General features: G+C 47.5%; 1 protein-coding gene across 1 annotated transcript in view; it reads right to left on the reverse strand.

The window, feature by feature from the left end:
• Positions 1–23,098, reverse strand: part of ADAMTS12 (ADAM metallopeptidase with thrombospondin type 1 motif 12) — a 1,230,701-nt gene that overhangs the window by 703,315 nt on the left and 504,288 nt on the right. The window contains exon 3 of the mRNA XM_063960568.1: positions 11,168–11,336. Within this exon, the coding sequence (XP_063816638.1) occupies positions 11,168–11,336 (169 nt within the window). The remainder of the gene's footprint in view (positions 1–11,167; positions 11,337–23,098) is intronic.

Raw genomic sequence — 23,098 nt, forward strand, 5'->3', positions numbered from 1 at the left:
GCTGTTATTAATCTGGTACATTATTATGCACACTAAAAGCATTTATTATATTTTCATAGAGGGTTCCAGACCATGCACTCTCTAATGGGTAGCCAAGCCTCTGTCACAGCTGGCCACACCCCCTATAAAGATTGGCCACACCCTTAAGCATTGGCCCTGACCACTATATTCCCCCGGGTGGGCCCTTTATTCTCCTGTCCATCACTGCTTACAGGTTTTATATACAAGGGCGTAACTACCATAGGTGCATGGAGTGCAGCTGCTATGGGGCCCAGAGCTGAGAGGGTCCACCTTCCCTGTCACAGTTACATGTGTTATATACAAGGGCGTAGCTACCATCAGAGCCGTCTTAACAGCGGTGTAGGCCCCTGGGCACAGCAATTCACTGGGCCCCCTACCCATGCTCCAGTGGTAGGGGTGGGAGGAGCTATCAGCAGCAGCTTTGATGTTCAGCGGGCAGTAGGGGGTGTTCTATCTTCTGCTCAGCATGTAGGACCTGAAGCAGTAATTTCTGCTAATTATTCCTTTACTGCACAGATGGGGCTAAACTGTAGAAGGGGGCATTGGGCTGAATGAAGAAGCCCTGGTACATGACATCCAGGGTGGTAGGGGGTGTTTAATACATAGGGGAGGGGTGGCTAGTGAAGTGGGCTTAATATTTATCATTTTCCGGTGGGAGGGCAGCTTGCTTGACTGCAGATATCTCAAGTTCCTGAAAATATATTTCTTAGCTTTGAATGTGATAAAAAACTAGAGAGTCCCACCTTTCAGAAGGTTCTGGGGACTTGGGGATCAGAGTTCAGGAGCCAGAGCAATTCACCAACGAAAATCTAAAACTGCATATTAGTCATATGGAGCTGGAGCAGGGTCCAGCTGCTTGAAGGCTGATATCTCTGGTTCTGGGCATACAGTAGTAGAAACAAGCTGCCAGTGTCCACTAAAAGGGGAGAGTCCCAGCTTTTGGCTTATAACCTTAGAAATACTCTAAGGGGTATATTCAATTAGCAGTGATAACGAACTTTTCACGTGAAAAGACCGGTTTTCGGGTGAAAAAACGGACTTTTCACGTGAAACGCAATTACAGCCTATTCAATTTTCCGTGAAAACTTATCGGTGATCATTTTTTCACTAATTTCACTTCACCTTCTCTGAAGCAGGTGAAAAGTTGGGAAAAGTCACTATTTTAAGGTAAAAATGTTTGGATATGGTACAGAACTCCTGGGACACCCCCCTTAATGACTAATTAGGCACGTTGAAGTTTTTAATTATTTTTAATTGGCCAATAATGACATGTCATTTTTGGGGTGAAAAAGTAAAAAGTCATGGAACAGGTATATTGGGGTGCTTTATGAGTGGGACAGGTGTTTTTTAGGCTTGCAGATGGGAGTAATCGGTCTGTTTCCACTTTTTTTTAAAGTACCCTAAAATGACCAAATATATACTTATACCCATTTTCATGTACCCAAAATTTAATGAGAGCATTTATTTTGCTAAAAAAAAATTGCTTTCTATAATTTTTTTGCATTTTTAAAAAAATGCATATAACAGCCATTTCACACAATTTAAGTCCCCAAAAACGCTCTAATGTGATCTCTAACACACTTCTCTTCTGTTTTCCTATGTTAGTTTAGCATTTTTTGGGGTACAGGCTGATTTCCCCATTTTCACCTGCACTTTTCACTGCAAGAATTTTTTCGGGCGCAAAATTGCCGCGAATTTGAGGATAATTGAATATCCCCCTAAGTCAGAAAGAACCCGAAATATCTGGTTGGGAAGAGCAATTAACAGGCTTGGATGGGGACCACTGCTTTCAAGTCGGATATCTCTGGTTCCCCAGGGCCGATTTTCAAAAATCTGGTACCCCTGGAAAGAGGGGACCCTCAGCTATCAGCCTAGGGCCCTTATTCTCTTGGGGCCCTTGGGCAAGAGCCCATTGAGCCCATACGAAAAGACGGCCCTGGCTACCATAGGTGCAGGGAGTGCAGCTACTATGGGGCCCAGAGCTGAGAGGGGCCCATCTTCCCTGTCACAGTTACATGTGTTATATACAAGGGGTTAGCTACCATAGGTGCAGGGAGTGCAGCTGCTATGGGGCCCAAAGCTGATAGGGGCCACCTTCCCTGTCACAGTTACATGTGTTATATACAGGGAGTAGCTACCATAGGTGCAGGGAGTGCAACTGCTATGGGGCCCAGAGCTGAGAGGTGCCTCCTTCCCTGTCTCAGTTACATGTGTTCAGAGGCATATCTAGCACAGGGCGAGCAGGGAACGTGCTCTGGGCGCTGTGGCAGCCCCAGCAGAGGGGGGCGCCACCGGCACCTGCACGGCCTGCTCGCCCCATGCGACAGGGTTTCCGCCGGCGCTACCCACAGCGCTCTCCCTGTCTCCCCGGCCTCGGCTGCTGTGCCTGTCACACTGTACAGGCAGCGGCAGCTAGGAGCCTCCCCTACTCCCCCCCCCCCTTGCAGTGTCTCCATATCGCGTGCGCGACCTCGGAGGTGCAGGTGAGCAGGCCGTTTAAACTTTACTGCCGGGAGGTGTGGGGTGTGTGTGTGCTTGGGACAGCGTGAGTGCGCTTGTGTTAATTGTATGTGTGTGGGACAGTGTGAGTGTGTGTCAATTTTTGCAGTCCAGTGTGTGTGGGGGAGGGGAAAGTATGAGAATGTGTGTGTAGTCTGAGTGGGTGTGTGTGGGGTTTGGGGGTGGCCAGTCTGTGCAATCAACAGTGTGTGTAAGTAAGGGGGTGGGGCAGTCTGTGTATGTGGGCGGGACGTACTAATGCTTACCGTCACGCTAAGCATTAGTACCATTTACCACAGAGGCCATTTACCGAACAGGGATATGTATTAAACCACGGGCACTGAGATGTCCTTCTCACTCACCATCCAGCTGGGTGGCCGAGCCCGGCGGATGGAAAGCCAGCAGCAAGGGCAGCATGCCGGATATCAGCAGCCGAGGGTGCGGGCTGTAAGGCACGTGCGGAGCCCAAAGCCAGAGATCGGCAGCATATTGACCGGCAACAAGCGGCTTCTGCTTCCGCGTTCAACATGCTGCCGATCTCCGGCTTTGGGCTATGCAGGGTTCGGGGAATGGGTGTCCTCTGCCGGTGTACTGCAGCTCTGGCGGGTGTGGGCTCCGGAGGCTCTCAGAACTGTTGAATATCCAGCTGCCTCAAGTATGTACAGCCCGTACCCTCGGCTGCTGATATCCGGCATGCTGCTGCTGCTGCTGGCTGTCCCCCCGCCCGACTCGGCCACAAAGCTGTATGGTGAGAAGGGCATCTCCGTTCCCGAGGTTTAATACATATGCCTCAGTAAATGGCCTCTGTGGTAAATGATACTAATGCTTACCGTGGCAGTAACAGCGGGGAGGGGCACATCGGGATCCTGCAGCAGGAGGAAAGAACCTCTTTAGAGCACAGCAGACCACACTGAAAAGGGTGCATCCCCGGTGCGGTGCTCTGCATCCCAGGTGGCGCCAAAGACGTGGAGTGTCTGAGGTGGCAGAAGCGCCGCAGCTTGGGGTGAGAAACCGCTGCAACCCTTCCGCTGCTAAACTCTGCAATTAGTCAATTAAGGGGGTAGGCTCTCCTCACCACAGTGCCCTGCAGGCCTTGTTAATTAAGGGGGTAGGCTCCCCTCACCACAGTGCCCCACAGGATTAGTTAATTAAGATGGTAGGCTCCCCTCACCACAGTGCCCCACAGGTCTTGTTAATTAAGGGGGTAGGATCCCCTCACTCTATAATGTGAATTTCGGCTCATACTGTGTGCTATTATGTGAATTTCGGCTCATACTGTGTGCTATAATGTGAATTTTGGCTCATACCGTGTGCTATAATGTGAAAGGGGCACCAGTACTAGATAGTATAAGGGGTCCTACTACACTGAAGGACACGCCCCTTTTGAGTGACCACCCCCCTTTTCCGGAGCGCACGCGCCTCCGGCGCGTGCATAATTACTGTCTACACTTTTTAATTCCCCCTTTAAAAATTCCACTTCGACCACTGCACCTACATTTATACATACACACCCTGACATCTTTATATACAGTGACACCGGTGGCGTGTGCACATACTTTCCTTTTGTAGTTTTTTATTTATTTATATATTTTTATTTATTTTTATTTTTTGGGGTTTGGGCGCCATTATTGATCTTGCCCTGGGCTCCAAAAACCCTAGTTATGCCTCTGCATGTGTTATATACAAGAGTGTAGCTACCATAGGTGCAGTGAATGCAGCCTCTATGGGGCCCACAGCGGACAAGGGCTCACCTTCCCTGTCACTGTTAATGGTAACAATTGTACAAATGAGACAATGAAGGTGGCGTTATTGATTGCGACAGAGCCAAGCTGCCTCTTTTATGAAGAGCACAATTTTGGTCTTTGACAGCGATGACTCCTACCTTTGAGGAGGAGGGGGGAAGCCGCATTCCGGTCCCTGGAGATGAGGAATGCCGCTGCTGCCACAGCAGGGTCCCGGGGGCAGCAGCTTGACTGCGCATGCACAAACCCTCGGCTTCTATGGACTGTATCGGCTGCAGTCCATAAAAGCCGGGGGTTTACGCATATGCAGTCAAGCTGCTGCTTGACTGTGCATGCACCGATCTCTCCTAGGGAATCGCAGAATGGCAATGGCAGTCCCGGAGGGAGGAAACCCCTCCGAATGGGACTGCCTGTACTGGGGTTGACTGGCAGGAGCTGCGCAGGCAGGAAGCTACTCGCCGGGTGCAATAGCATCGCCGCCGTGCGTTACTTTTGCACCAGTGCGGGGGGGGGGGGGGGGGGGGGGGGACTAGCCCTGTGCTGGGTGTCCTCCCGCATGTCTGAGAAACTGATCGTAGATGTGCTAAATTTGGCACATCTATGATCAGATCTGAATTAGGCCCACAATCTGTCACTATATTCTCAACGCTAAAATTAATATTTGAATGAAAGAAAATATAATAATTCCCTTATTTGACAATTGTAATAGCAGAAACAGCAACGGTACAAATCAAGCTGGGTGCACACTGTAGCGATGTGTAACCAGCCAATATGTCGGCCCGACGGACCGACATATTGGAACCTGGGAACACATTGAGCGATGTTAAAGAATGACGAAACAATCACTGTTTCGTCTTTCATTAGCATACATGGTGTTGCTAGCGATATCGTCAGGATTGATGTGCAGCACATCAGACCTGATGACGTCACTAGTGACCGCGGGGACCCGTATATTGGGCATACACACTGCCCGATATGCGCCGAATTGATCAATATGTCGGTCCGATCCGCCGGATGAGATGACATATTGCTTAGTGTGTACCCAGCTATAAACTAAAATAGTTTGTATAGAAAATACATTGTATTAGACTGGCTGCAAAAACTCCTCTGCTGGGCTCAGGAAATCTGCATCCAAACACCCAGAGCCTTTCCTCTACCTTCCTACAGAACAGAGGCGACACCCACCCCCCATTTTGCAGAACAGTCCTCGGCGATGTCTCTGCTCCGCTCAATGCCTCAACATGTCAATCTTTTTGCAGTATATATCAGTAGGTTAACTGGAGTCTGCCTTAAAATGGCTAGGGTATTGTCATGATCCTGACTATTGTTCTCTTATTTGGTGACTTACCTCTGCCATCTGTCCTGGATCCTGCATCCTTTCTGCTCAATGGGATAAACAGCTTGCTAGTACCATGAGTTTCCTGAGTGCTGAGTTCTCTGCCTGGAAGGTGAGACTTAACGAGCTCCACCTGTGATGATTAACCTTCTGTGTGAATACTGAATTCAGCAAGTCTTTCTATGCTGTGCCTCCACAGCAATCATTGTTGTCATTATACTATATGCCCCTCTGACTCCAGTGGTCACCAGATACATTCTCCACTGTGCTCGGCTCTCTGGTGTTTAGGCCTAAAAGCCAGCATCCTTTGCTCATTTTAGGAGTTTAAGCTTCCGTGTTTTTCCAGCCTGCTTGACCTCACTCCACATCAGAGCCTAACCTGGAGTACTGACATAACAGGATCTGATCACCTGACCTGGAGCTATCCAATCCTGTGCCAGCCTGAAACTCTCTGAATCACCTGACTCTGTTCACCAATCACCAAGGACCAGGAAATATAAGTAAAGAGACTTGTGTTACAGAAGCTGCCAGTTCCTTGCGTCACACAGCTCAGTGTGAGCTTAGTAGCTGAGCTCCGTAAGAGGTAACACTATTACTATTAGTTCCTGTAAAAAAACTCTGCTCTTTTGCTACCTAGTCTGGATTACAGTTGTGTTACCAGGGTATATGGTCGTTAGGTCGATACAACTTAGGTCGACAGTCATTAGGTCGACCACTGAAGGTCGGCATGGGCATTAGGTCGACATGGGCATTAGGTCGACATGTACTAGGTTGACAGGTCAAAAGTTTGACTTTTTCATACTTTACGATCCACATGGACTACAATTGGGAAAGGTAACCTGTGCCAAGCACAGCGGTAGCGGAGCGAGGCACCTTACCTGAGGGGACACGGTGCACTAATTCCGGTTCCCCATCACTTTACGAAGAAAACGACACCAAAAAAAGTCCAAAAACGCATGTCAACCTTTTGACCTGTCGACCTAGTAAATGTCGACCTAATGCCCGTGTCGACCTAGTGCATGTTGACCTTCAGTGGTTAACCTAATGACTGTCGACCTAAGTTGTGTTGACCCAACGACCCATACCCGTTACCAGTTATATCCAGTCTCGTCTTAAAGCCACAGCTGCAGTATTCATCAGCTTCATCTTAAAGACATAGCCGCAATATTCTTCAGTTTCGTCTTAAAGACACATCAGCAGTATTATTCAGTCTCGTTTTAAAGACACAGCCACAGTCTTCAGTTCATCTTCAGCCTCGTCTTAAAGTCACAGCCACAGTCATTGTTCTACATACAGCTGCGTTTCCAGTTGTATCCGGTACCAGCCCGGATTACAGTTGTGTTCCAGTTATACCGGTATCCAGCCCAGTTCACAGTGCGGTTCTCAGTCTCACCGGTAACCAGTCCGGTTCAACGTCTTCAGCTCACCTCCCAGTTCTGCGCAACTCCAGAGAACCTATTTCATAGTACCCTTGTGTACACAAACACCTACTCTTGTGACAGTATATCCAGTTCATTCTCACCAATACATTCACCATCCTGCTATCAACACCAAGTCCCTGGTGATCCAGTGGTCAGGATACAGCTACCTCTGCTGAGGCCCAGTTTCGACCCCCGGTCAGAGATTGCTCCTTACTACTTCATCTCACTGATTCCCACAGACCAGCCAAATATACACATAGTCCTCCAGTTACCCACATGGGCTTCACATACACGCCAGGTTCACAAAAACCACAGACAAGGCAGGTATGTGAGGTTAACGCTTATGGGAGTGAAATTAGATTTACAGACAGAGAGGGGTTGCAAATCCCACCACTACATTTTCCTTCAGCACACTTTTACCATTGTTTGTCTGCTTGTGTGTGAGAGGCATTGAATGGGAGCAGTATTTGGAAGGCATGCTGTTCCTTGTAGTGCCAATGGGAGATCCTGGGGGTGGCTCCTGGGTAAGTTAGCTCTCTGTCTGGATGTGTTTTAGTAAGAGCCTTTATCATGAGGCCTACTGTGACAAATTACATGGCCCTATGTGGGCACTGCCATTGTGTAGTGTTAGGACTTCTGACATCGGAGAAGCCGTGAAGTGGCGCAGCAGCTTAAACATGTGTTTGCAAACATGTGTAAACTAATTCTCTGAATTTCTATTACCAGATAGGTTCAGGTATGGTTACAGGTAATTTTTTAGTGTGCTGAAGGGAAATGTAGTGGTGGGATTTGCAACCACACCCCTCTCTGTCTGTTTGTCTGTGACCCCTCCCCCTTTCCAGCACCTGAAACATAATTATCTCCAGGAATGATCGAGCATTTACCATTGTTTGTCTGCTAGTGAAATTAGATTGTAAGCTCCTACATAGCAGGGATTGATGTCTCTTTTGTCAGGCTCCGGAGCCTTACCTCCGGCGGGTGCTCCCGCGGGTTACCATCCCGCTGGTTGGTGCGGCTGCGGCGGCAGGGAGCTGCTGGCGGCGGGTCCTTCTGGACGGATGTGCGGCTGCCAAGGGCCGGGGACCGTGGGTCTGGAGAGCCGGGCGCTGCAGCTGGGATCGCTGCGGTAAGGTCCTCTAGTGGTGACACAGTATAGTGTGTCAGAGACAGAAGCTGGCTAAAGCTGTGTGCTAACAGCTAAGTATGTCTCCTGTGCTGGGGGCAGCCATGTTGGAGACCAGAGTATTACCAAGGAAGTTCCCAATCTGTGTCCAGCAAATCCTGCCCTTACAAAAGGGGGCTGGCTCAGAGGGAGAGTGCCAGTGCTTCATGTTACCTCCTTGTGAAAGGTTCTCCAGCTCTGTGCTCCCAGGTTACTTCTGGTTCCCTGGTCCTAGTTGCTCTCATCCATCGGTTACCTAAATGCTGCTGCAGTCCTGCTAAGTCCGTTGCCACTCATGGAAGCGCTCACGGGGTCCCAGGTCATAGAGGAGCTCCAGGTGCTAACGGCGGTTTCCGCAGACGTCTTAATTTCTTCAAAGTCCAAGTTCTTCAGCATTGTCTTTCAATCACAAACCACAGTCTTCATTTCTTCAAAGTCCAAGTTCTTCAGCCTCGTCTTTCAATCACAAACCAAAGTCCTCATTTCTTCAAAGTCCAAGTTCTTCAGCCTCGTCTTTCAATTACAAACCACAGTCTTCATTTTTTCAAAGTCCAAGTTCTTCAGCCTCGTCTTTCAATCACAAACCTCAGTCCTCATTTCTTCAAAGTCCAAGTTCTTCAGCCTTGTCTTTCAATTACAAACCACAGTCTTCATTTCTTCAAAGTCCAAGTTCATCAGCCTCGTTTTTCAATCACAAACCTCAGTCCTCATTTCTTCAAAGTCCAAGTTCGTCAGCCTCGTCTTTCAAATACAAACCACAGTCTTCATTTCTTCAAAGTCCAAGTTCTTCAGCCTTGTCTTTTAATCATAAAACACAGTCTTCAGTTCTTCTTTACCGGAGTTCTTCAGCTTTACTCTTCAAGTCATTTAACCATAGACTCTAATTCTTCCAGTTTCTTCAATTGCTCCAATATTTGTGTACACCCTGATTATTCATTAAAACTACAGTTATCTTCCTACGAAGTCATCCTTTTCCTTACGCCCTCCGGCCAACGTTAACACTTAGTTTGGCTTCCACCCCATGAGGGGGAATTACATTCAGCCACCTCGTTAACTCTCCTCACAGGTAGCTGTCCCTTCAGCCAAAACTCGGTTGTCAGAACCCCAACTTACGCAGAGCATGACATCTTTATAGAATAGTCTCACCATGCAGCATTAAGGAATATGTTATCCATAGCAATGATGCTGTCTTATTATGTATTTCTATAGATGGTGGACTCACAGAAGAGAAGGGGGGTGGGGGGGGTTTAGCCAATCTTTAACTGTTTGTTTCTATATTTAATTAATTTAGTTTAATTGGTAGAGGTCTGTACTGCTTACTTGCCTACTTTCTAATGCTGCCCTCTGGGACATACTGAAGCTGGGAGGTCAAGGTGGGTGTGGTGCCGTGAACAGTGTTATCCTGGACCAATCCTTGCAACATAAATGCCCTAACAGAGTAACAATGTATAATTCAAGTGCAGTCTGGAACCTGGCCATTAGAGGAGTGAGTGGGGCTCTCAGGCCGTTGGGTCCATTGGGAATTGCCTCCCGTGCCACTATGGCCCAGTCCGTCCCTGAATCAGGGAACTTCCAGGAGCCCAGAAGAACTCCACCAAATTCTGGAGTCTCCCAGACATTCCTGGAGAGTAGGAAAGTATTCTGTATGTGTGGCCCAATAAGGTCAGCTCGGCATCTGACTGTTCAATTTAACTCAGTCTGCAATGTTAGAAAATACATATATAGTGTATGAGGTCATCTGATGACCTACAAGTAGAGGAGAAAGCAAATTAGGCAAATGCATATAGTTATATGCTGGATCAGAACGATGCGTTCCATTTATGTGTTCTGGTAAATTTCACACGGATCCGACCTTCAGGCCAAGCGACTGAATCACATGTGTAATGAACGTTAGTCTGACATCAGACACTCTCTTCATACAACAACATACTACAGCAGAGACACACTCTAAATTTAGCTCAGTCAAACCTAATCACAGCAGGAGACTACTTATAATCAAAGGAAGACTCTAAACATAATCAGAGGAAGACGCTACAGCTAATTAGAGCAAGACACCAGATAAATCAGAGGAAACCACAAAACAAAATCAGAGTAAAACACTAAACATAATCACAGAAAAGCCTTAAAATGATCAAAATGAATTACGTTTCTCTTAATTTTAAATGCAATGTTCAGTTTTACTTAGTGTTACACATTATACACGATTTTGGGGGTAATTCAGACCGCAGCGATCACAGTCTGAAGCCCTTTGTAGAGTGAACTGCGCTAGGCTGACCATATTATCCCTTTAACCTGGGACACTCATGAATTACACAGGTTCTGTGGCTGCTTAAAACCAGGTGAAATGCAGGCTTGTAGTCAGCCAGCCACAGAAGCTGTGTAATTCATGAGTGTCCCCGGTTAAAGGGATAATATGGTCAGCCTAACTGCGCGTGCTTACCCCGGGAGGTCCAGTGAGATGCTATCGGCATCTCAGGGCTGTGATCACCTCTACCTGATTGACAGGCAGAGGCGGTCGCCAGGTGAGAGGGGGCGTGCCAGCGGCATTAGACCGCCCTTTCTCGGGGCGCGGTCTGGACAACGCAGGCATGTCGAGAAGGTTGCGGGGGCGGGCCGCGGGGGCTGCGTGACGTCACACATAGCCGCTGCAACCCGGTACGCGGCGGGTAGCCGTCTGCCAGTGCAGCTAGACTGCGCAGGCAGGGAGCTACTCGCCGGGTGCAAAAGCATCACCGCTGTGCGATGCTTTTGCACCCTTTTGGGGGGGGGGGGATAGGACCTGACATGCGGGGCAGACTAGCCCTCACATGTCACATGTCACATGTCAGAGAAACTGATTGTGGATGTGCTAAATGTAACAAATCTACGATCAGATCTGAATTACCCCCTTTGTCCAGAGCTGTCCTCTCCGCAGTATTTACGCCTGACTGCACAATTGCACCTACTGAATGTACTGTGAATGTAAATAAGAGCACAAAGTTCCTACCAATGACTCCGCATGATTGATTTCCAGTACTGCGGAGGTCTCTGCGTTGCCGGTTCCGATGTCGTGCTTCTCTCTTGTATATTATGTGCTTATGCTGGCTCCCTGCTGTATGCTTATTATATAAAGGTTCAATGAAGTAAGCTCCGTGGGGAAGATGAAAATATCCAGCCTGAAAAAAAATAATATATATATTAGAAATTAAAATGACACAAAGAAAATGTGAAAACAAAACCGTTTATCACATAATTGTTCAAAACCAACCATGTAACACCTACAGCAATATAAAGAGTAAGCTGTACTAAAGCTTCATAGGAAATGCAGGCAATGTTCTTATCCTGTCCTTATTCTTTATATGTGCATGCTAGTGGTTAATTGTAGCCTCCAGTGTGGAGTATTCTAGTAGTGTACAGCAGTGACGTGCGGTGAGGTCATTGGCTGGGGAGGCACTGAGATTTTATATATATATATATATATATATATATATATATATATATATAGTTACGGATCAGTGCGGCACTCGTAGGACTTCATCCAAATGAACAGGACATCACCCCATCTTAGCAACGTTTCGGTTTTATTGAAAAAACGTCATCAGGCTTACATAATAAACAAAGAAATCCATCTTACCTATATACCAGCATAACACCATGTGAAAATCGTCCCGGGTGTGAGTCGCGTTCATTTCCGCTGACATCACATTGTCTGACTTGCACCACACGTTTTGTAGTGTACTACATAAAGTGCCCTTGCGGGCTACTTTATGTAGGAAAAACTTCTTGCACCTTCAAAGAAAGGATGGCACAGCATAGGAGTGCCATCAAATTAGCCTTGGAAGGCAGGATCTCTGAACAACCAGTGGCCAAACATTTTAAAGCTAAGGGCCACAATCTGTCTAGTTTAAGATATAAAATGATCGACCACATTTCAGAGAGTCGTAGGGGTGGAGACCGCAATAAAGCTTTGTTGCGGTGTGAAACTAGATGGATCCATTTTTTAAATACCATTGCTCCATATGGTTTAAATGAAATGTTATCATTTTCGAGCTTTCTCTTTTAGAGCTGTGTAGTGTTTCTTAGTTGTAGTGAGGAGCTGCAACAGTATCAATACTATGTATTTAATTGTTTCAGATTAAGACTGTAACCATTATGTTATACTGGACGAGTCTTGAATATTTACAAGCTCAGTCTATTTGTTACATTTTGACTTTGCCTCTGGAACCTGTTATGTTGGTGAAGGGTTAATGTTTTTTGTTTCACTTGAGGTTACGCTCCGGGTGATGTCAGCGGAAATGAACGCGACTCACACCCGGGACGATTTTCACATGGTGTTATGCTGGTATATAGGTAAGATGTATTTCTTTCTTTGTTATGTAAGCCTGATGACGGTTTTTCAATAAAACCGAAACGTTGCTAAGACGGGGTGATGTCCTGTTCATTTGGATGAAGTCCTACGAGTGCCGCTCTGATCCGTAACTATACATGCAATTGCTTTTGCTGGAGAGGGCACCGGGCGTTTGAACTGTGGTATATTGAGGAGTGCCGGGTCTGGAACTGGTTATATATATATATATATATATATATATATATACATATATATATATATATAACTACAGTGGTCAAAGTGGAAATTTTGAAGTGGGGGTATGGAAAAGTGAAGGTTGCAATTATGCGCGCGCCTCCAGAAAAGGGGTGTGGCCACTCAAACAGGGTTGTGTCCTTCAGTGAAGTAGGACCCCTTATACTATCTAGTACTGGCGCCCCTTTCACTTGATACCACACAGTATGAGCCGAAATTCACATTACAGCACACGGAATAAGCCGAAATTCATATTTTACCACACAGTGGTGGTAATTCCAAGTTGATTGCAGATGGAAATTTTTTAGCAGTTGGGCAAAACCATGTGCACTGCAGGGGGGGCAGATATAACATGTGCAGAGAGAGTTAGATTTGGGTGGGTTATTTTGTTTCTGTGCAGGGTAAATACTGGCTGCTTTATTATTACACTGCAATTTAGATTGCAGATTGAATTTACAACACCCAAATCTATCTCTCTCTGCACATGTTATATCTGCCTCCCCTGCAGTGCACATGGTTTTGCCCAACTGCTAACAACTTGCTGCTGCGATCAACTCAGAATTACCCCCAGTATGAGCCGAAATTCACATTACAGCACACCGTATGAACCGGAATTCATATTTTACCACACGGTATGAACCGAAATTCACATTACAGCACACCGTATGAGCCGAAATTCACATTACAGCACACGGTATGAGCCAAAATTCAGATTATAGCACACGGTATGAGACGAAATTCACATTATGCCACATGGAATGAGACAAAATTCAGGGAGAGTGACAGCAGGTACAGGGAGAGGGAAAGTGACAGCAGGGACATAGGGACAGGGAGAGTAACAGAGGGACAGGGAAAGTGACAGCAAGGACATAGGGACAGGGACAATGACAGCAGGGACATGGGGACAGGGAGAGTGACAGAGAGAGGGACAGGAAGGGCATACAGTAGGGTCTAGGGAGAGAGAAAGGCAGCAGGGTAAGATTACCTATTTAGAAGCGGCGGTGCTGAGGATGCTGTGGTCTGTGGTGGATGAGGAGGCTGTGGTCGGCATGGTGCAGAGGAGGCGGAGTTGCAGAGAGGAACTGAGGGCGGCGGCGGAGCGGCTGAGGGCGGCGGGGTGCAGATGAGGGTAGTGGCAGTGTAGTGAGGAGGAGGCAGAGGGCGGCGCAAGTTGGAGGAGGCTGTGGTCGGCGGCACTGCGGCTCCTATGACCGAGGCGCTACTATTTCATATCTGCTGCGGACTGGCAGCCAATCAGGAGTGGCCGCGTGGCAGATTTGAAATGTGTGTGCTAAATGTGTGTGCTGTAATCTGCCGCGGACCAGCAGCCAATCAGGAGCGTCTGCCTCCCCCCTGTATCTCCCTAAGACTGCGTCCCCATGGCTGCCTCCCCCCTTAAGGTCCCCAATGCTGCCTCCCCCCTTAAGGTCCCCAATGCTGCTTCCCCCCTGTGTATTCCCAAGGTTGCCCCCCTCCCTACAGTGTGTCCGCCCCCCCCTGAGTCTACGCATGGCTACCTCTCTCCCCACGGCTGATCCCCCCCGCCCCATGTCTGGTCTCCGGTCCCCCTTATTTGCCTGGGGTCACTGCTGGGGTTGCTAGGGAGAGCATTAATTCATGCCTCCCATCCCGCAGCGTGGCCGCCGAACTACTACTACTGGGCGGCGGGACTGCGGCGCCCCTGCCCGAGAGAGGAGCCTGGCTGGAGCATGAGCTCCAATGACGCCGCTCTGGCTATGCCGCTGGGACTCAAGTTGGGCGTAAAGCAGGCCGTTGATTGGACAGAGAAAGTAGGCTGGACTCCAGGGTGGGCTCAGGATCTGGTGCCCAATCATGTTTGCATCAGTGCTGAAAGCACGCCCCTGTCACTGAGGCACTCATACTAGTGCCGCTTATAATGGGCTTTTTAATGGGCTTTTACAGCCCTCTACTTGGCCCCGCCTCCCGCTTCCAATCCTTAGTCATTAGCCGCAGGAGGCACCGCTATCGGTGCCAGGCTCTAACACAGTTCCAAACCTGCTTTCTCATGTAAAAATGATTATAATCATATAAAGCATATACTTATTAGAGATGAGCGGGTTCGGTTCCTCGGAATCCGAACCCGCCCGAACTTCAGCTTTTTTTACACGGATCCGAGCGACTCGGATCTTCCCGCCTTGCTCGGTTAACCCGAGCGCGCCCGAACGTCATCATGACGCTGTCGGATTCTCGCGAGGCTCGGATTCTATCGCGAGACTCGGATTCTATATAAGGAGCCGCGCGTCGCCGCCATTTTACACGTGCATTGAGATTGATAGTGAGAGGACGTGGCTGGCGTCCTCTCCGTTTAGAGAAGAAATAGATAGGAGAGTGAGAGTGAGACAGTGACACTTCATTTACTGGAGCTTAGGAGGAGTACTCAGACAGAGGGGTAAATTTACTAAGATTCGTATTTTCCCGTTTCAGGTCAAAGTTCAATCACGAATGACATCGAAAGTGTAAAACTGCAACTTTTTGAGTTTGTTACGATGGATTTACTAAGCTGTCGTATTCGGGTTTTTCTTTTCTTCCGATGTCGATGTCATTCGTGTTTTTTTTGTGTTTTTTACGGCAGTGTTTTGCTAATCACTTTTTTACAATTAATCTCGGCCGGATCTGTGTGATCCGTGCTGGGGTTCTTTTTTTTTTTTTTTAATTAAACACTGTAAAATTTAAAAAAAAAATTGCGTGGGGTCCCCCCTCCTAAGCATAACCAGCCTCGGGCTCTTTGAGCCGATCCTGGTTGCCGAAATATGGGAAAAAAAATATTTCCCAATGATGGGAACTTTCTGCCCTGCGGTTGACCTAAAGTGACGTCACCGCTGAGCAGAAAGTTCCCAGCATTGGTTACAATGTAGCGCATAGGCGCTACATTGTAACACTGCCGTGTGCTGCCTGTCAGTGAGGACAGGAGCACACAGCTGATCAGGAGAGTGCTACAACGTGGCGCTCCCTGATTGGCTGAAGAAACCCACTTAGACAGAAGTCAAAGTGGGTTTCTGGCATTCGTGAAAAGGTGACCCATGTGCAAACATGGGTCCCCTTTCAGTTCGTGGTCGGGACACCGTTTTGTTATTTTTTTCAAGTACGTGGATTACCCCTGGATTTCCCGAGGAGCCTGGACCCCTGGATCTCGTGAGTATAATTTCTTCAACAGGTACCCCTTGGATTCTACTGGAGAAGAGGACCGACCTGCGTGGGAACTTAAGGTAAGTATGTATGTATGTGTGTATGTATGTAATAAAATTATACTTTCACGGTGTGTGTGTGTCTTGTCTTTTTTTGGGTATTTTTTTAGTAGTAGTACTACAGGTACCAGCGGGCCCGTTTTTCCGTCGCATGCTGGTACTTGTGGTTCTCCAAGTACCAGCATGCGGGGGAGGCTTGCTGGGCCTTGTAGTACTGCTACTAAAAACAATATATTTTCTTTTACAACAAAGGCTATCAGCCTCCCCATCCGCAGCCCATTGGATAGGGGGGGACAGCCTCGGGCTTCACCCCTGGCCCTTGGGTGGCTGGGGGGGGGGACCCCTTGATTGAAGGGGTCCCCACTCCCCCAGGGTACCCCGGCCAGGAGTGACTAGTTGGATTTTTGATGCCACGGCCGCAGGGCACTATATAAAAGTGACCCCCGGCTGTGGCATTATCTGTCCAGCTAGTGGAGCCCGGTGCTGGTTTTAAAAATACGGGGGACCCCTACTCTTTTTGTCCCCCGTATTTTTGGGACCAGGACCAGGCGCAGAGCCCGATGCTGGTTGCTTAAATATGGGGGAACCCCTGTCATTTTTTTCCCCATATTTCTGCAACCAGGATCGGCTCAAAGAGCCCGAGGCTGGTTATGCTTAGGAGGGGGGACCCCACGCAATTTTTTTTGAAAAAATAAGCACTTTCCCACCCCTTCCCACTGATATACATGCACGGATTTCATGGATCCGTGCATGCCTATCCAATCACGAATAAAAAAAAAAGGTCTGTTTTTTTTTAGCACTTTTTTACGAGTTGTAATTTTTCACGGCAGTGTTTGTTTGTTTTTTGCTTTGCACTTCTTAGTAAATGACCGAGATTCATACTTAAACAGCCGCGTTTTGACCGATGGTGTATTCATTCGTAATTTTTTACTTGGACTTGCAAAAAATTACGAATGCCCTCATCTCTGCCGTGATTAGTGTTTAGTAAATTACCGAGATGACACTTTGATGAAAAAACGGCATCTCGGTCAAAATCGGGAGCTTAGTAAATTTCCCCCAGAGAGTGCAGAATTTTGCTGATAGTATTAGTTAGTTATACTAGTGACAGAGTGAGACAGTGACACTTCATTTACTGGAGCTTAGGAGGAGTACTCAGACAGAGAGTGCAGAATTTTGCTGATAGTATTAGTTAGTTATACTAGTGACTGACCAGTGACCACCAGTGCAGTTTTATATTATTTAATATAATCCGTTCTCTGCCTGAAAAAACGATACACAGTGACTCAGTCACATACCATATCTGTGCTCAGCCCAGTGTGCTGCTGCATCATCTATGTATAATATCTGACTGTGCTCACACAGCTTAATTGTGGGGGAGACTGGGGAGCAGTTAGGTTATAGCAGGAGCCAGGAGTACATATTAAAATTAAACAGTGCACACTTTTTTTCTGCAGGAGTGCCACTGCCAGTGTGACTGACCAGTGACCTGACCACCAGTATATAGTATACTATATTGTATTGTGAATGTCTGCCTGTAAAAGTTAAACACACGTCGTGTGACTTGTGTGGTGTTTTTTTATTCTATAAAATAAAAAACTCATTCTGCTGACAGACAGTGTCCAGCAGGTCCGTCATTATATAATATATACCTGTCCGGCTGCAGTAGTGATATATATATATTTTTTATATCATTATTTATCATCCAGTCGCAGCAGACACAGTACGGTAGTTCACGGCTGTAGCTACCTCTGTGTCGGCACTCGGCAGTCCATCCATAATTGTATACCACCTACCCGTGGTTTTTTTTTTCTTTCTTCTTTATACATACTACATCTCATTATCATCCAGTCTATATTAGCAGCAGACACAGTACAGTACGGTAGTCCACGGCTGTAGCTACCTCTGTGTCGGCACTCGGCAGTCCGTCCATAATTGTATACCACCTACCCGTGGTTTTTTTTTCTTTCTTCTTTATACTTACTACATCTCATTATCAACCAGTCTATATTAGCAGCAAACACAGTACGGTAGTCCACGGCTGTAGCTACCTCTGTGTCGGCACTCGGCAGTCCATCCATAATTGTATACCACCTACCCGTGGTTTTTTATTCTTTCTTCTTTATACATACTACATCTCATTATCATCCAGTCTATATTAGCAGCAGACACAGTACAGTACGGTAGTCCACGGCTGTAGCTACCTCTGTGTCGGCACTCGGCAGTCCATCCATAATTGTATACCACCTACCCGTGGTTTTTTTTTCTTTCTTCTTTATACATACATACTACATCTCTTTATCAACCAGTCTATATTAGCAGCAGACACAGTACGGTAGTCCACGGCTGTAGCTACCTCTGTGTCATCACTCGGCAGTCCGTCCATAATTGTATACCACCTACCCGTGGTTTTTCTTTCTTTCTTCTTTATACATACATACTACATCTCTTTATCAACCAGTCTATATTAGCAGCAGACACAGTACGGTAGTCCACGGCTGTAGCTACCTCTGTGTCGGCACTCGGCAGTCCATCCATAATTGTATACCACCTACCCGTGGTTTTTCTTTCTTTCTTCTTTATACATACATACTACATCTCATTATCATCCAGTCTATATTAGCAGCAGACACAGTACAGTACGGTAGTCCACGGCTGTAGCTACCTCTGTGTCGGCACTCGGCAGTCCATCCATAATTGTATACCACCTACCCGTGGTTTTTTTTTCTTTCTTCTTTATTCATACATACTACATCTCTTTATCAACCAGTCTATATTAGCAGCAGACACAGTACGGTAGTCCACGGCTGTAGCTACCTCTGTGTCGGCACTCGGCAGTCCGTCCATAATTGTATACCACCTACCCGTGTTTTTCTTTCTTTCTTCTTTATACATACATACTACATCTCTTTATCAACCAGTCTATATTAGCAGCAGACACAGTACGGTAGTCCACGGCTGTAGCTACCTCTGTGTCGGCACTCGGCAGTCCATCCATAATTGTATACCACCTACCCGTGGTTTTTTTTTCTTTCTTCTTTATACATACTACATCTCATTATCATCCAGTCTATATTAGCAGCAGACACAGTACAGTACGGTAGTCCACGGCTGTAGCTACCTCTGTGTCGGCACTCGGCAGTCCATCCATAATTGTATACCACCTACCCGTGGTTTTTTTTTCTTTCTTCTTTATACATACATACTACATCTCTTTATCAACCAGTCTATATTAGCAGCAGACACAGTACGGTAGTCCACGGCTGTAGCTACCTCTGTGTCGGCACTCGGCAGTCCGTCCATAATTGTATACCACCTACCCGTGGTTTTTTTTTCTTTCTTCTTTATACATACATACTACATCTCATTATCATCCAGTCTATATTAGCAGCAGACACAGTACAGTACAATAGTCCACGGCTGTAGCTACCTCTGTGTCGGCACTCGGCAGTCCATCCATAATTGTATACTAGTATCCATCCATCTCCATTGTTTACCTGAGGTGCCTTTTAGTTGTGCCTATTAAAATATGGAGAACAAAAATGTTGAGGTTCCAAAATTAGGGAAAGATCAAGATCCACTTCCACCTCGTGCTGAAGCTGCTGCCACTAGTCATGGCCGAGACGATGAAATGCCAGCAACGTCGTCTGCCAAGGCCGATGCCCAATGTCATAGTACAGAGCATGTCAAATCCAAAACACCAAATATCAGTAAAAAAAGGACTCCAAAACCTAAAATAAAATTGTCGGAGGAGAAGCGTAAACTTGCCAATATGCCATTTACCACACGGAGTGGCAAGGAACGGCTGAGGCCCTGGCCTATGTTCATGGCTAGTGGTTCAGCTTCACATGAGGATGGAGGCACTCAGCCTCTCGCTAGAAAAATGAAAAGACTCAAGCTGGCAAAAGCAGTAGCACCGCAAAGAACTGTGCGTTCTTCGAAATCCCAAATCCACAAGGAGAGTCCAATTGTGTCGGTTGCGATGCCTGACCTTCCCAACACTGGACGTGAAGAGCATGCGCCTTCCACCATTTGCACGCCCCCTGCAAGTGCTGGAAGGAGCACCCGCAGTCCAGTTCCTGATAGTCAGATTGAAGATGTCAGTGTTGAAGTACACCAGGATGAGGAGGATATGGGTGTTGCTGGCGCTGGGGAGGAAATTGACCAGGAGGATTCTGATGGTGAGGTGGTTTGTTTAAGTCAGGCACCCGGGGAGACACCTGTTGTCCGTGGGAGGAATATGGCCGTTGACATGCCTGGTGAAAATACCAAAAAAATCAGCTCTTCGGTGTGGAAGTATTTCACCAGAAATGCGGACAACATTTGTCAAGCCGTGTGTTCCCTTTGTCAAGCTGTAATAAGTAGGGGTAAGGACGTTAACCACCTCGGAACATCCTCCCTTATACGTCACCTGCAGCGCATTCATAATAAGTCAGTGACAAGTTCAAAAACTTTGGCCGACAGCGGAAGCAGTCCACTGACCAGTAAATCCCTTCCTCTTGTAACCAAGCTCACGCAAACCACCCCACCAACTCCCTCAGTGTCAATTTCCTCCTTCCCCAGGAATGCCAATAGTCCTGCAGGCCATGTCACTGGCAATTCTGATGATTCCTCTCCTGCCTGGGATTCCTCCGATGCATCCTTGCGTGTAACGCCTACTGCTGCTGGCGCTGCTGTTGTTGCTGCTGGGAGTCGATGGGCATCCCAGAGGGGAAGTCGTAAGCCCACTTGCACTACTTCCAGTAAGCAATTGACTGTTCAACAGTCCTTTGCGAGGAAGATGAAATATCACAGCAGTCATCCTGCTGCAAAGCGGATAACTGAGGCCTTGACAACTATGTTGGTGTTAGACGTGCGTCCGGTATCCGCCGTTAGTTCACAGGGAACTAGACAATTTATTGAGGCAGTGTGCCCCCGTTACCAAATACCATCTAGGTTCCACTTCTCTAGGCAGGCGATACCGAGAATGTACACGGACGTCAGAAAAAGACTCACCAGTGTCCTAAAAAATGCAGTTGTACCCAATGTCCACTTAACCACGGACATGTGGACAAGTGGAGCAGGGCAGGGTCAGGACTATATGACTGTGACAGCCCACTGGGTAGATGTATGGACTCCCGCCGCAAGAACAGCAGCGGCGGCACCAGTAGCTGTTAGGGTCTCCTGCCCTGTGCTGCCACGTCGTCATGGCAACCGGGAGACAAGTGCTAGTGGAGTAACCTGAGCGCAGCTGATACTCCGGTTCGGGTCTTTTGCTGTGCAGTGGTTATAGGCTCTGTGCACGGCAGGGGATCCGGTGCTGGTTTTTGTGCTCACAGTCTGTGAGGTCTGAGTGGGGCGTGGACAGCACCTGCTTTATAAGGCCTCTTTTCAGGGTAAGCAGATGCTGCTGAATCTCTGTTGGTTAGTCAGTTCATGAAAGTTAGCCAGTACTGTGTAGCTTTGTATTTGTTTGTTGCTTACTGCAAATAGGCCTGGGGATTTGGTATTACACTCTGCCAATCCAGACCTAGCAGTAAGACTGGAGTCAGTCATTTAGCTTGCTGGGGTTCTGTTATTACTCTGTGAACTTAGCAAGTTTGCGGCTGTATTCTAACACTTGCCTGTCTAATCCTGTCTCACTGTGCTAGGTGTCAGGGGTCAGTTTAGTGGCAGTAAGCTTAAACCTGTGCACTGCAAGTGAGAATCAGGATTGTGGAGGCTCTCCTTGTGTCTATCATTCCATCTCTGACCAAGGAGTTTACTGCCACACCCGTTGGTAACCCTTTAGGGTTTTGCTGTTGCCCTTAGCAACAGCATTTCGGGTTCTCTACGTATTAAAACACAACATCTTGCTTTTTACATCTGAGCAGTTCTAATACAAGGGAGATACCCAGTTCCTTAGCCTCTGGGCTTCTCTGTTCACTGTGTGTGTATTTTGTTACCCTATCACCTTCTGTGTACGTTATGTCATATTCCCCAGTTTGTCTGTGAGTCCATTTGTTTTGCATAACAGTTCAAACACCAGTACATTCCTGCAGACACTGGAGTGCATAACAGTTCTGACACTAGTACTTTCCTGCAGGCACTGGTGTGCATAACATATTCAGCAGCCTAATACTCCTGTTGAAATTTTGTGGGAATATGGAGCATACCCCTCAAAATACGTTGGAACAGGTGGTCGATCAGGTGCAGGTCCTGACTCGGCAATTTAATGATTTGTCCATTAAAATGCACACCTCCCAGGCTGCTGGCGGAGCTCCCGCAGCAGCAGCACCTGCAGGGGTTAAGGAGCCGAAAGTAAATCTCCCGGATCGTTTTTCTGGAGATCGCTCGCAGTTCTTTTGTTTCAAGGAGAGTTGCAAGCTATACTTCCGGCTTAGGCCTCAGTCTTCTGGGTCGGAGATTCAGCGGGTGGGCATAGTGATTTCCTTGCTACAAGGAGACCCACAGGTCTGGGCATATGGGTTGCAGCCTGACTGTCCGTCGCTTAAAAGTGTTGATGCTTTTTTTACGGCACTGGGCATGTTGTATGATGACCCTGACAAGACGGCCTCAGCCGAGGCTCAGATTTCGATCCTTAAGCAAGGGCGAAGGCCAGTTGAGGTTTACTGTACGGAGTTTCGGAGGTTGGCCCATGATACCCAGTGGAATGACCCAGCCCTGAGACACCAGTACCGAAGAGGTCTTTCTAACCAGATAAAGGACCAACTGGTACAATATCCCTTGCCTGATAGCTTGGATCAGCTCATGCAGTTATCCATCCGGGTGGATAGACGGCTGAGAGAGCGTAGGCTTGAAAGGGAGACTGAGATTTCCTTCCTTCCCAAGGGAACCTCAGACTCTGAGGAATTTTCTGAGGAGCCTATGCAGATTGGGGCTACCCGCCTCTCCTCGCGTGAGAAGACGCGGAGGAGACAGCAGGGGTTGTGTTTGTACTGTGGGAATAAAGGTCATGTGGTAGTATCATGCCCAGAAAAGCCGGAAAACTTCAAGGCCTGAGGGTGATGGGAAATATCCTGTCAGGCCAGAAGTCAGAATTTCCCAAGAAGACTTTTATCATTCCGGTGACCTTGAAGATCCTCGGTCAAACTGTCAAGACTGAGGCCTTTGTGGACAGTGGGGCCGACGGGGTTTTTATGGACCGCCAATTCGCCCTAAAACACTCTGTTCC

This window comes from Pseudophryne corroboree, chromosome 1 (genome assembly GCF_028390025.1).
Source record: "Pseudophryne corroboree isolate aPseCor3 chromosome 1, aPseCor3.hap2, whole genome shotgun sequence".
NCBI classification, from domain to species: Eukaryota; Metazoa; Chordata; class Amphibia; order Anura; family Myobatrachidae; genus Pseudophryne; species Pseudophryne corroboree.